The sequence below is a fragment of the Calidris pugnax genome, unplaced genomic scaffold (assembly GCF_001431845.1).
Source record: "Calidris pugnax isolate Ruff unplaced genomic scaffold, ASM143184v1 scaffold244, whole genome shotgun sequence".
Lineage (NCBI taxonomy): Eukaryota > Metazoa > Chordata > Aves > Charadriiformes > Scolopacidae > Calidris > Calidris pugnax.
In genome coordinates, this window is record NW_015091141.1 from 1,718,662 (window position 1) to 1,731,844 (window position 13,183).

Genomic DNA, 13,183 nt, shown 5'->3' on the forward strand with positions numbered 1-13,183 from the left:
CAAAACTGTAGCAATTAAATGTGTTAGCCATTACAGGATTTTTTGTACTCTTTTCCTACAAAGGGTTGAGAAGTAGAAGTGATGTTCCATAGGTACTGGTTAGAGAACTAATAGATCACATAACAGATAATCTACTCAGATGAAACATAATCTGTTAAGTCACTCAGCCCTAGAAAAGACGTTTTCTGTGGCAATTTTTACGCATGGCAGATTACCATTTGTGTTAATCATCACATGATAATGAGATGATTAACACTATAGTGACATGATCTAACCCAGGAAGTTTTAGACAGTGTTTTCCAGGGGAACAATATCGACCAAGTAATATCTTGCAGGAAATGAAATCTTTTTCTTGTCCTTGCCTTTCTTTTTTTAATTTCTTCTGACTTTGAGGAGTTTTTGCACACATGCTGACCAAAAGCCATGGGAGCTGTTGGTCTGAAAAATAGACAGAGACAGTACCAGCTGCACAGGAATACTCAGAAAAGAATGCCTGCTAGGTGCCTTCTCCTTTGGCTCTGACTGATCTTAGTTAATATCTGTGAACTTCAGCTGGGTAATATCACTGAACTTCACTCAAAAATCAAATCTTTGGGAAGCATTAGGCTTAGAAAAGGGCAGCTTGTGCAAAGACACGGAGATGAAAATACTGGGAAAACAGATAAATGGAAAGCCGTGGAGGTATTTGAAGTATCCTCTGGTTGGGATGATGAAATACAAAAGAAGAGCATTGAGCAAAATTTGGAGATGAGGAAACAGCAAAGTTATTCGAAATTAAGAATAAAGAAAGGTGTTAAGAATAAAGGAAGAATAAGTGAGGATATTTTAGTAATTTTTATTTACATCTGTAACACTTAAATACCAGAATGTCAGTTGATTTGGGGGTAATGTAATAGAAAGGAAGTTTCAGGTCTTGGCATAGGACATGTAAATACTCTCAGTCTGCTATGGCTCCCTGTTGCTGTACTGAACTGCTCTGGAAAAGTCTGAATTCAAATTGCAAAAGTTTTGAGTGTGTATTGTAAAAAAGGGAGAGAAAAAGAGACCCAACCCCACTTTGGCAATGGAGGAGGCTTGAAGGATAGAGAGGGAGTAGTAAAAGACACGGATCTTCAGAAACTTTGGTAACTAGCCTGGGACTCCGGCCATATTCCCTGTAGCCTTAGAGTCATACAATACCCTGATCTTGTCCAGGACCCATGAGGATTGTCAAATCCAGCTCCCAGCACCACACAGGGCAACCTAAAGGTTAAACCATATATCTAAGAGCATTGTCCAAACACTTCTTGAACACCGACAGGCTTGGAGACACAACCACTTCCCTGGGGAGCTTGTTCCAGTGCTTCACCACCCTCTCAGTGAAGAATTTTTCCAAAGCTCTCTATTTGCTATTTCATTACCTCCCATAATAATTAAAAATATACTTCTGTAGTCTTGGCTACAAGAATAACTTGCAGCTGGAAGATACTGGTGTCTCAAAGAAAGAGCCATTATTTATTCTGAATCAGTTGGTAAGATTTTTATATTCTCATTTGTAAGGCTACCAAAGCCTTGCATTAAGGAAGGAAGGACACAGTTCTGTGTGAATGAACGGGGACTACTTACCCTTCCTCTTCTGAGAGTCAAACAGTCCTTTCAGAAAAGAATATCTTACAGTATTTCTTCTAGAGAGGACTAACTAAAGGCTGTTGCAGTTGTTGAGTGGGCTGTATAGCGAGTTTACTCTGTTCTCTTTTTTCTGCAAAACAGTAAATGAATCTCACAACAGAGAGTAGTTCAGGAGAGTAATAATAATTACAGAATACAGTGTTTGAAGTCTGGCTAAAATTGGATTGTGTAAAATATAAAAATCTATTGGGAAAAAAAAATAGCAAGAGATAGATGGCAGCCTTCCTAGGCAAAAGAGACAGGCATAATATATGTAGAAAGCAAGAGGAAACATGGTGTACAAAGAACCAGTAGTTTGTAGGTGTTGATAAAATCTCCCTTATCAGATTATTTTTCTTCTTCTCTCCCCCTCGCGGTCTGGAAGTCCACAGTGAGCTCACAGAACATGGTCTGATCCTAGTGTTACAGCTGAAATGGGATAAGTGCGTCAAGATTGTTTCCCTTCCACTTACCCTTCTGTAAATAAGAATGTATCTGTGGAAGGACTTACACAGTAAAATATAAAAGCACCATAGGCAAAAGCATGCTTAGGGCCTCCCTCTTTTACAGGGTGGTTCATATATACACCTGCTGAATTTGAGTTGCACTGCATGGTAGAAACTGATTTTAATGTGATTTTCCTTCCCTAACTTTCAAATAAGCTAATATTCACTCTGGCTTTATGTTAACCATTCTGAGAAAGAGATGCACAGTGAAAAGTGTTACTGGTTATATCTGCAGGACCGCTGTTCTCTGGGATGAAGGGCTAAATTTTCATTAAGAATTGCCTCTTCATATTAGAGAAATTAGTCTTTTACCCTTTAAGCGTGGCATATTGCTAGTCTCCTTGGAGAGAAAAAAAGAGAAACATTGTATGTCTACAAAAGCCCCCGATGGGGCTGTGATCTGAGTTTATAGGAACCGCCAGTGGGAAATGGGACGTTTTCCTTCATTTCAAGCTTTGCACTGTTGGTGTGTGTGCGTGTGTGTGTAGCTCTGTGTTTGTATGTGCTTGTGCACAAGCACTTGGGACAGATGTGTGGTTTTGTATCTCTGCACAGCTGGGTAGGGGTGAATACCAGCATTTGTGCATCTTGGTGCACTGGTGTGCCCTGGGGGGACAGGCATAATTTCTCATGACCTGTCACACAAATTTGAGTGCATTTATTTATTTTCATCTGTGGATGTGCTTGGGTGTGTTTGACTGCATAGGGGCATGTATTTGCACAAAACCGTAAGAACGGCGAGTGTGTTTGCCTGTCACCTGGGAGAAGTTTGTGCAAGAACTGTTGGGGTGTGTGTGAATCAACTGCCATCCAGGAGGGGTAACAGGTACGGTGCACACTTCCACCTGGTGTGGCTTGCAGTGCACGTGTACCCCCTATCTGTTGTAGGTCTGCATGTTTGCATGACTTTGCTCTCTAATGGTTGTTTTTTTGTCTCGCTTTTTGTGCGATTGCCGCTCTGTTTTGGCTGTTATGTTTGTCACTGCAGTCATCGCCAGTCATGGAGGAAAAGGTAAATCCTGTTGCTGCATCTTAACTTTGTTAATCCTAGTTTTGGAAGTTGTTGTTGGGTGGCAGCAGTGTCATGCTGGGAATGTACTGTACTGGCATGTGTGGCCTCTTTGTCTGCTGGCTCCCGTGTTAGACTTGCTCGTTCAGGTGAGGCAGAGGGAGCCACCAAGCTGCTGGGGTAACACAGAAAGAGGAAGCTAGTGCTTAAACACAGAGGGCACGGAAGTTCGGTCCCAACCCAGGATCAGTCCTCTGTGATTGGATGTTTACACTTTATGTCCCAGAATTTTTAAAAAAGTAATCTTTTCTCCCTTATTTTTACTGTAGAGTATTAGGCATGCATATTTTCTGAGTGGGGCAGAAAGCATGTGTCAGTATGTTAGCATGTCTCTGAAGGCTCTTCTGGCTTTGGGCTGGGAAGCGAGTTCTACATCCGGAGCCTGCAAAGAGAGCAGTTCTCATCTTTATATGCTGGCAAACAAATCATAGTTTTGTTATGTTTTGTAAGCTTTAGGATGGTACTTGTAGAGCATCCTGATCCCAGTTTTTGGCCACTGGAAACCTTTATAGAGGAGCTTGATATTTACCTTGTAACGTAAGGTAGAACTAACCAAGTGTCACCCTGTACTGGAGAGAATTGGGTATGTAAAGGTTACTCCAGCACTCGAAATGTAGACTATCCCTGAGGATACTCTGAAGTTCTTTGCACACTGGTGCTCAGCCCCAGGACTGCAAAGCTGAATTTGGGTCTTCTATGGTGTTTGCTCTTTCCCCTTCCCTGGGAGGTTCAGAAGAATTTTGAAGGTGTTTCCAAAGAAGCTCAGCAAGGAAATTGCCTTACAGTCTATGTTAAACTCCTTTCCTAAAGATCCTACAGCTTCTGATGCTATGGAGACTTTGTACCTTTGTTCTCTGTTTAACAGGGACTGTGAAGTTCATACGTTCTCTTTACATTCAGTGACGTGCTGTAGCTCCTTGCTTGTTAAATGTGCATATGTTTGTATATGAACGTAGAAATAAGATAGGAGTTCTGAAGAGAACTCTGATAGAAATTACCTAAAGAGAAAGTATAATGTCTCTCTCAGCATATGTTTGGGATGGCTTGTACTTCTCAGTGTGGCCAGTGAGTTACATCAGGCCATCCCAACATGGTCACAAAACTGTTTATGTCATAGCATGTTGTTGGATATTCTGATGGCACCACTTGTTTTGCAAGGAATGTTTTGCAGTTATAGGCAATTTTCTCCAGCTATGTACACCTGTATGTATGACTCCCTTAAGACCATCATTCTAACCTGAAGAAGAGGGAAGAAATGAAACTAATGATTGAAGCAGCTCAAAAAATGGCCTTTTTTTTTCCTCCTCCCAGAAAAAAATGGTTCTTTTGAAGTAGACTGTTTGAGACCCTTGAGTTACTTCTTTAACTGTAAAACTCAGACTTTTCCATCTTGGGGCATAAGTTCTAATTTCTAGTTTTGAATCTTTTCGTAATCTCTTATACATAATCAAGTATACTTTTTGTGGCTTTTAGATCAGTACAGTGCTGTGGGTGAAGATTTCATATCAGGGGAAAAATTTCCCTGATATGTTATTTAGAAACTTAAACCACGGCTGTTAGAAACTTTCAAGGTCTTGGAATGGTATCGGTAGGATAAAGAGAGGTAAATGTAGGAAGACAGAGGTAAATGTGCTTTGACATCATGAACTGTTAGGAGCAGGTGTAAATGACAGGATAGAGGTCAGAAATTACACAAACAGCATTTTATTGCAAAGAGCAAACAGTATTTAGGCAAACAGCAGTGGAATGTTTTCTATAAACTTTCAGTGATTGTTAATATTTAAAACTAACCAGCACCAAGATGCCTTTAGAGTGGAAAGGCTGCAAGGAAACTGCCAATTCCTATCATATATGAATCTGGTTTTGAATCTGTTGAAAGATGATCGCATCTTCTCTAGAAAAGATAGTCAGGTTAGTCAGGTGATCTGTTTTTCTCTAAAATCCAGTTACCTGCTGCTTTTGGAAGAGGGTTTGTTTATAAAACTTCCATGTATGAGTCTTCATCAACTTCAAGAGAGAATTTTAATGCAGATTCTTAGGAAAAGTGCATCCCAAATATCCTTGCCGGGCCACACTGGGAACACGTTTCTTCCTCTTCTGCCTACCCAAGATAAGCCATGGCAAGCGATTGTTCATCAGCACAAGCAGCTCTGACACAGCAGTGTGTCGGCTGTGTTGGCTGGGCAGTGTTGAGAATGGGAAAGCTGGACATTTTGGGTTTCTCCACAAACACCATCTCCTCTGCTAGGTACTCCACCTCCTTCCCTCATAAATGAGCTGTTTCATGTACCACCTCCTGTGTTGGTGTGTTTACATACAACCTGGGGGACATTAGGTCCTGCTGCAGTTGTTTCTCCTCCTGGGCACGGGTGAAGTGGCTGTGATGGTTGGCTAGCCTGGTCATCAGACCAGCGCTGCTGATCATTAAAGAAAGGCACATGAAGGTCTCCTGTTTTACAGAAGGTGCGGATTTCATTGCTCCCCGCACCAATAGGTGGAAGCCCCACACGGGAGTAGGTGAAGTACCATCATCAAATCCCTTTCTGGGTGCAGGTCACACAGAGGATCAGCTTAGTCCGTCTCTGCAGGGCCACTGGAGTCCAGCTAGTGGAGGGTTATTCCCTACATGGATGTGTACTCTGTCCCTGCAGGCCTGCTTCTTTGGCACGAAACCAGTTGCCATTTTCAGTATATTCTGGCAGCCTTTTCCACCTCCACTGCTTGCTCTAGATTTTTTCCCACTGGAACTTGGTCTCAAAACCTCTGCCAGCTTTTATATATTGAGAATCAAACCCGCAACTAGCTAGTCACCTGCAGTTGTCAGAAAGAAGGTGATGAGGAAAACGTAATTACAGATATCTGGCAATATGAATGATGCATTCATTTATACCTTTGTTTAATTTCTGAATTTTGAGTGCACTGTAATATGGGTATGGAGAGGAGATCAAGTATTCGTTTTCTTGTTTAATATTGGAAGTGGTCCAAACCCCTCTGGTTTCTGCTGTTGGAGCTAACCGGATTTGGGGTGGAATGTGCCATCAGGATGACTCTCACTTAAAAGCCTCTTTCCTGACCCAGTGATGAGATCTCTAGAATCTATGGGAGCTTTTTTTTTTTTTTTTTTGCTGTGAGAGTTGTAAAGTGTGGCTTGCTTTCCCACGGTACATTTGTTTCTCAGAAGGTACACTGATTTAAATTGGCTGATGATTTTCTGCAGTTTTACGTTCCCCCAAAATGTTTTGTACTGATGGAGAAGTCAGCTGTGCCTGTTGTGGTCACTTGACCCTGTCCTCTTTCTTAGAGTCTCCCCAGGAAGAGGTATGGTTCTAGCAGTAGACACCATGGGTCTGAGTAGACAACACCATGGAAGTGTGGGAGTTGGGAGTTCATATGGCTGTTACATGAGGGGAAGGAGTGCAATTCAGTTTCTAGTGACCAATATTTCACATAGTCTAGTGTGATGTTTCTTCTCTATAAGAACCTTGTAAATGGCTAACAGATTGGTTTCCCCTTTCTCTCTGTTTCTCTGTTTAGCAGGAAGGAACGTCCTAACTCTCTGAATGTCTTCCCCCTCGCGGATGGCATGGTACGTGGGCAGATAGGGGCCAAGATCGTCCCAACACTGGACCACTGGCACCTGAGTGACCTCGGCCAGCTGCAGTCCAACTCCAGCTACAAGGTTTTATAGACCGTCATGGAGCGAGGGTTTCCCACTGTCAACATCCCACGTTTTCATTAAGATGGAGACCAATCTGTGTCCATAACCCTTTGCAGCCTCTCCCTGCTGTGCATCTGCTCCCGTGCTAGCTGTGCCGTAGGTGGGAGGATATTCTTTTGGAGATCTGGCATATGGTGCCAGGAGGGATTTGACACAGCTCCTCATGCTTCTTGTCTCAGTGATAATCTCCTTTACTTGGCTGGCCCCAAGGTGAGAGGAATGTGAGGGGAGACCATTAGGGGTTTAGAGAAGCTAAATCCCTCACTTTTTAACAGCTTATTTGGGAGAGGAAATGGTGGAACCTGTCCTTTCTCTCCCCCTTGATAAGAGCAGTGGTTTTGCACCTTTGCTGGGACCAGGCATTGGGTTGCACTTGCTCTTCAGTGTTTGTCCTTTTTGAATGCTGCTCTGGCCTTCCTGTCTTCAGTAAAAAGGGGTCCTAATCCTCTCTGGATACTCAAGTCTTGCACTGTGCTTAAAGGTCTTCAGTTCCTTATATGTCTAGTCATTACTCTAGACTTGCATTGTCTACCTTCAATACACTTGCCACCTTCAATGTGCTGCCTTCTGCACCGGGGCTTGCGAAAAACTTCACAGCATTGCAACTGCACTGAAGCAGCTGCATGTGGCTTGTGGTGCTCTGCTCTGCCTTTCGAGACTGGCCTGAGCCCAAATACCCAGATGTTGTGCTCTTAGGTGACAGCTCACTGTAATTATTTACAGTTTAAACTATACATGGTGACCCACGTTTCCCATGAGCTGTACCTGTAGACTTCTCAAAGTCTTTGTGCTTAGGAGCTCACCAAATTCCTCTCTTTGAATGATGTTCCACAAATGCCTGGTGACAAGCCTGAGAGCCAGCGGTGCATCTACCCAGCATGGCTTACAGTATGTCCACCAGTATCTCACAGAATGTCTCGTCTGCTTTAGAAGTGTCTGATAAAATTTACTTTCTCTCTGCCTGGAATTTGTAGAACATTAGGTGTTTCATATATCACATCTAAGGACTGGTGTCCTTTTTAGAAGTTGTAAATTGCTAATGCTGTAAAATACATTGAGATGGTACAGGCAAAGAGAAGGAAAAGAAACAAATTAAAAAAAAACACAAAACAACGTCTTGTTATACCCATGCATTGTATCCATATTACATTAATGGTACTGTGGCCTGATGAACTCTGCAGGAGTGGCCTCCTTCATGTAGAGCACAAGAAATTTACAGAAATTCAAAATTTATGCAGAAATCAAAGAAGCAACTTCCCTTTTTTAACACTGTAAAGTAGTCAGGCCTTTAACTTTGTAAGTAGTCAGGCCTGGCACAGCACTGACCTTAGCACTTCATCATGCCTCTGCCATCATGGAAGTTGGAAATCCAAAAGTAAGATCTTTGGATTGGATGGAGACTGTTCTTGGAACCCAGCCCTTGCTGTAGTGTTTTAAGTGTGGAAGTTTGGGAAATGTAGCAACTTGCAGGATGCCAGTCAGGTCTGCATTTCTGGAGAGCTTTACCTGGAGTTACAGAATAGCAATGCCACAATGCAATAATGTAATTAAGGATGGTGAAAATGAAGATAGAGCATGAATGTGTTTTTTTTCAGACTAGTGCTGTGCCAACACAACACTGCTTCAAGGACAGGAATCAAAATGCACAGAGACCAGCTTCTGGTTCTGGAACCCGTTTATTCCCTGGGATCTCCAGGCAGTGCTGCACACTATGGTGTCAATATGCCTTCCAGTTCTCCAGCAGCCAGGCATATGTGGCAGGGGTTAGTTTTTAGAGAAGAGCTGGGAGGATGCTGGGGTTAGATCTATCTTCCACAGACTTGCTAAGGCATAATTCTTTAAGTGGTAACATTGTTGAGAGAAGTTGAGTGGGTCTCACTCACCCAGCAGCTGCATTGCAGGAGGATGCAACAGGAACCCTGATAAATTGGAAGTTTTATGTCCAAGTTCAGGTGATGGAGGGTTACTGACTGGATCTGTTACGATTTGTTGGGCGTGTGTCTGGCAAAAAATCCGTTTCTGGTTACAAGCAAACGGTGCAGAATTAGTACTGTGCAACTCCAGATGTATCTGGTGAGTAGTGCTGGGATTTGTGTTGGTGCTCATTAGGGAAGTTCAGAAGTGGAATGCTGGTAGGGTGGAGTTAAGAGAGCTTGGGCTGTGGGAGACTTGGACAGGTTAGTATAACAGGATTTCCTGAGACTAAGGAGCAAACCTATGAATAATTAAAGAATGTGACTGACTGACTAGACTGACTAGATTTGCAAGTTGGAATGGAAATTTTCCTCCTGCGAGCTTCTTGCACACTCTCTGACTGGAATGCTATTTCTTAAATATTTTGCATGACTAAAATCTCAGCAGTACTGCTTGTGCTCTCTTTGCTTCTTCTTTAGCAGCTTTGATATTTCACTGACATCAGCTGCACACACATGACTCACCTTCCCAGTATGTATGTATGACTGGTTTTCCTTCTTCATGGGACCATACTATAGTTATATTTTAAGTGTCCTTGCATACTTATTGTTTTCTGGTTTAGTTGCTGTCATTGTATTATTTTATTTTTACATTCAGTTGTACATTTATTTTATATAATGTTTTGGAGATGAAAGTCCTTAATGTTTTTGTTTTTATGTACTATGCTTTCAGTGTTATAACCATACAGTTGTGGCTTCTCATGGTGACGTATGACTGCTATGAATGTTGGGCCTTTGCAATGCATTTTGGAGGTCACTACTACACATTTGATGTTTAGGAGGTTGACAGGTATGGCTGTAGGTAAGTGGTGGTTGTGGAGAGTATTCTTTGGGTGAGCTGTGGGTTATGGAGAATGGCTCCTATTCTGTAGAGGAGAGCCATACGGTCAGTAGAATACTAAGCATTAACGAAGCACTCAGGACAATAGAAGGAATATACCAGCAAAGATTAATAGAGCTTCTGGTCTGTGAAGAGGAGCACCTTAGTAGTATTTACATTTGGGAGGAATTTCTCCAATGCAGCCTGGTAGGTTGATAAAGTATGTTTTCTAGGTAAATATAACACTCAGATGTATAACCAGAGGGTAAGTGAAAGAGTATAACCAGAAAGTATGTTTTCAGATGTATAACCAGAGGGTAAGTGAAAGAGCAATTACTTATTGCTGTGTTCTGAGTTAGGGGCAGGTTATGTTAATAAACAAGGAGTTACAGAATATCTCTGATATCCTGTAGACCTAATGATACAGGGCTTCTGAATAACATCTAGTTCCTAAGAAGATGTGGACCCACCTTGGTGTCTGTTTTACAGTGCTACGGTGCTCATGGACTTTGGTTATGCTTATAGATTTACAGTGGGTGCAAGAACATCTCTGAATCCTTTCATCCAATGAAAGTTTTGTTTGGAGAAAGGTTTTGTGGTTCCACCTTACACTTGATACTTTTTGTCCCTTTGTACGTTAGAAAGCACAGCAGGAAAACTGCAGTTGAAAGCTTACTGAGTCATATTTGTTCTCAAGGACCTGGTTTGCTTTTTTTTCTTTACGTATTAGGAAAGTAGCTCCTGAAACAGGAATGTGAAGTAGAGGTGGGAAGTGTGTTTTTCACATGTAGCAGCCCCAGTGAAAAGTCTCCATCTCAGTTCGGGTGCTAAAATCAGCAGATGTGCAGAGGGACGATTTGAATGTCCGTGTGGGAATGTGGGTGCTGCTTGGACTGACAATGCAGAAACTACATACAAAATGTACATCATATTTAACGGTAACACGGTTTCCAAAAAATCTTAATTTCCAATATAAAAATGCACAGATGCAATGTAAAACCTTTGACTTCCACAGTGCAATGTAGAGCAGGGTATTTTAAGAGGCCAGTCTAATTAAAGGAAGATCTTAATAAGATTCCAGATTTAAAAAAGAAAAAGGCTGCAAAGGGTTAAGTCACCATTTTTTTCAGTCTTCTCTCTCATCCCATTTTGAATTTTTTTTTGTCATGTTATGAAGCTATTATTAGTACAAGAGAAGAAGACTTTTGAATTAGTGAAGTGAGACAGCGTCACAGCTCCAAGGTTGGGAGGCTCAGAGCAGCCTCTGAGCAGAATCGGGATCTTTCTAGTACTTGCACAGGAGGGGAGAGGAAAGGAGTAAAGATTAAAGCTGGATCTGGATGTGCAGCTGCTGAACGTCACTGCACCCAATTGCAACCCATTATCACATGTAACTCTCAACATTAATTTTGTCATCTTCCTGCAGGCAGTAATTAGAGTGGGCTGCCGTGAAGAATGGGGAGATCTCATTTGGCTCTGGGAGAGAGCACAGCATTGGTCAAGACATTAATTGGCTGACTGTGAAGCAATGCTGTCTTAATTGACAAACGGGTCAAAATCCTGACAGAGCCTTGAAAGCCTCCCATGTTTTTCAAGAGGTGGTCTTACAAGAAATGGGGCTGTAATGTCTGTAAAACTGAGAGCCATTTGTGCACATTTCACACTGGGAATCCATCTCCTATGTTAATTTGTCAGCTCCTGATTTTTGAATTCTTGGGTCTTGTCATCCTCTCATTTGGAATGGGGATACCGCACCTGTTTCTGCTGTGTTGTCAAGCTGGACCCATGCCTGGCTAGCTTCTGTGTAAGGTGGTATAGGGACATAGGTCTCCTGTGCTTGCAAAGCCAGACCATCCCAGCTTGCTGCTTTGCTTCTGCACTTTAGTGTCAAAACCACTTCGCTGTTCTCTCATCCGGGTTGTGCTGATGGCTTAGAGTAATGACATCACCTGAGACCTCTAAGAGGCCACTTCACATCCTTCCCAAGCAATATCCATGTTGTCTTCCAGTCTTGGGAAATACTGGCCTGGCTCACCACACGTGGCAAAGCCCTTCAGCTTTCACTATAGTCAATGTGAGCTGCAGGTGCTTTTCACTTATGATTACGGCTACCTTTCCTGAGATGCATGATGAAGAGATCACATACTGATGTGACTTGTGAAAAGCAATGTTTGGTAGTAAAGGAGGAAGGATATCAGTCCTTTCACAGGTGGGATTTCCTTGCTGAGTTCAGCACGAGAACTCACTGCTTCATTGTGGTTGCAGTGCCTATTGTCATCAGCAAGCACTGGACATGTAGCTGGTACAGCGAGCAGTACTCATTCTCTGTAGCGCTTAAAGGCAGCCGTACGCCAACAAACGGGAGATTAATTGAAATGTATAGCTGTGCTTTTCCCTTTTTGTTCTTCCCCCACCCTGGAATTCCCATAGTGCCCCCAAGATGAAATGTCCGAATCTGGGCAGTCCTCAGCAGCTGCCACACCGAGCACTACTGGAACCAAATCCAACACCCCCACGTCATCTGTGCCCTCTGCGGCCGTCACACCCTTGAATGAGAGCATCCAGCCCATCGGCGAATACAATGGCTTGACCAAGAGCAATAAGAGAGCACGAGAAAAGCGTAACAGCCGGAACATGGAAGTCCAGGTCACGCAGGAGATGAGGAATGTCAGCATCGGTATGGAACCTGGAGCTTGGGTATTTGGTTGTTAAAGTAATTGACTTCCCAGTGCTTGTGTTACAGGAAGAGGCTGGGAGACTGAGGAGTAATTGACTTACATTAAGTGTAGAATTTGAGGTACCCCTACTTAGAAAGATACATGAGCAAGACAGGGCTAATTGGATGTTAGCAGTTTTCTGGGCAACACATTTTAAAAACGTCAGTAACATGAATAGTTGCACAAATATACGGGATGGGAATAAGTTATTGAGTTCAGTCCCCTGCAGTTGCATTCATCCATGTCATAGAACCTCTTTCATGCAAGTCAAGTCCCATCTTAGTCTAACTGAGCTTTTGGAAAGCTGTTTCTGGACCTCATCAATATGATAGTTAAAAGTTTCCATTTAGTTTTATCTTTGGATTTATTCATAAGATCCAGGTGTTCATATGCCAAATTTGTCTGTCAGGTTAAATAATTATCTACTGTGTGTTTATCCCACACCCTGATGTGTTTAAAAATAGCAATTATTTCCAGCTGTTTTTCTCAGCTAAATAAGCTGTTTTCTTTTAGTCTATTTCTCATATAAGAACCCCCCCAAATCTTTGGAAGTTACAGTTGTTTTCTCTCCACTTCCTGGAGTGCTTTAGTAACTTGAATTCACAATTTCTTGTCAGGAAAGCCATCACCTAAGCCTTTAGCACCATGCTATTTAAATAAAGAAAACGGTGTAATAACACGATAAAGGCCCTTTCTGTGCTTTTTAATACAGCAGTGCTAATGTAGTGTCTGA

General features: G+C 42.3%; 1 protein-coding gene across 31 annotated transcripts in view; it reads left to right on the plus strand.

Moving 5' to 3' along the window:
* MAPK8IP3 (mitogen-activated protein kinase 8 interacting protein 3) overlaps nt 1–13,183 on the plus strand; it is a 76,650-nt gene that overhangs the window by 27,558 nt on the left and 35,909 nt on the right. For 12 of the 31 annotated variants that reach the window (XM_014958756.1, XM_014958768.1, XM_014958758.1 and 9 more), the window contains exons 5-7: nt 3,142–3,165; nt 6,757–6,901; nt 12,164–12,410. In XM_014958756.1, coding sequence (XP_014814242.1) covers nt 3,142–3,165; nt 6,757–6,901; nt 12,164–12,410 — 416 coding nt within the window. Of the gene's footprint in view, nt 1–3,141; nt 3,166–6,756; nt 6,902–6,967; nt 7,151–9,586; nt 9,716–12,163; nt 12,411–13,183 lie in introns of those variants that run through there. The other 19 variants (XM_014958788.1, XM_014958781.1, XM_014958786.1 and 16 more) reach the window with 8 other exon arrangements.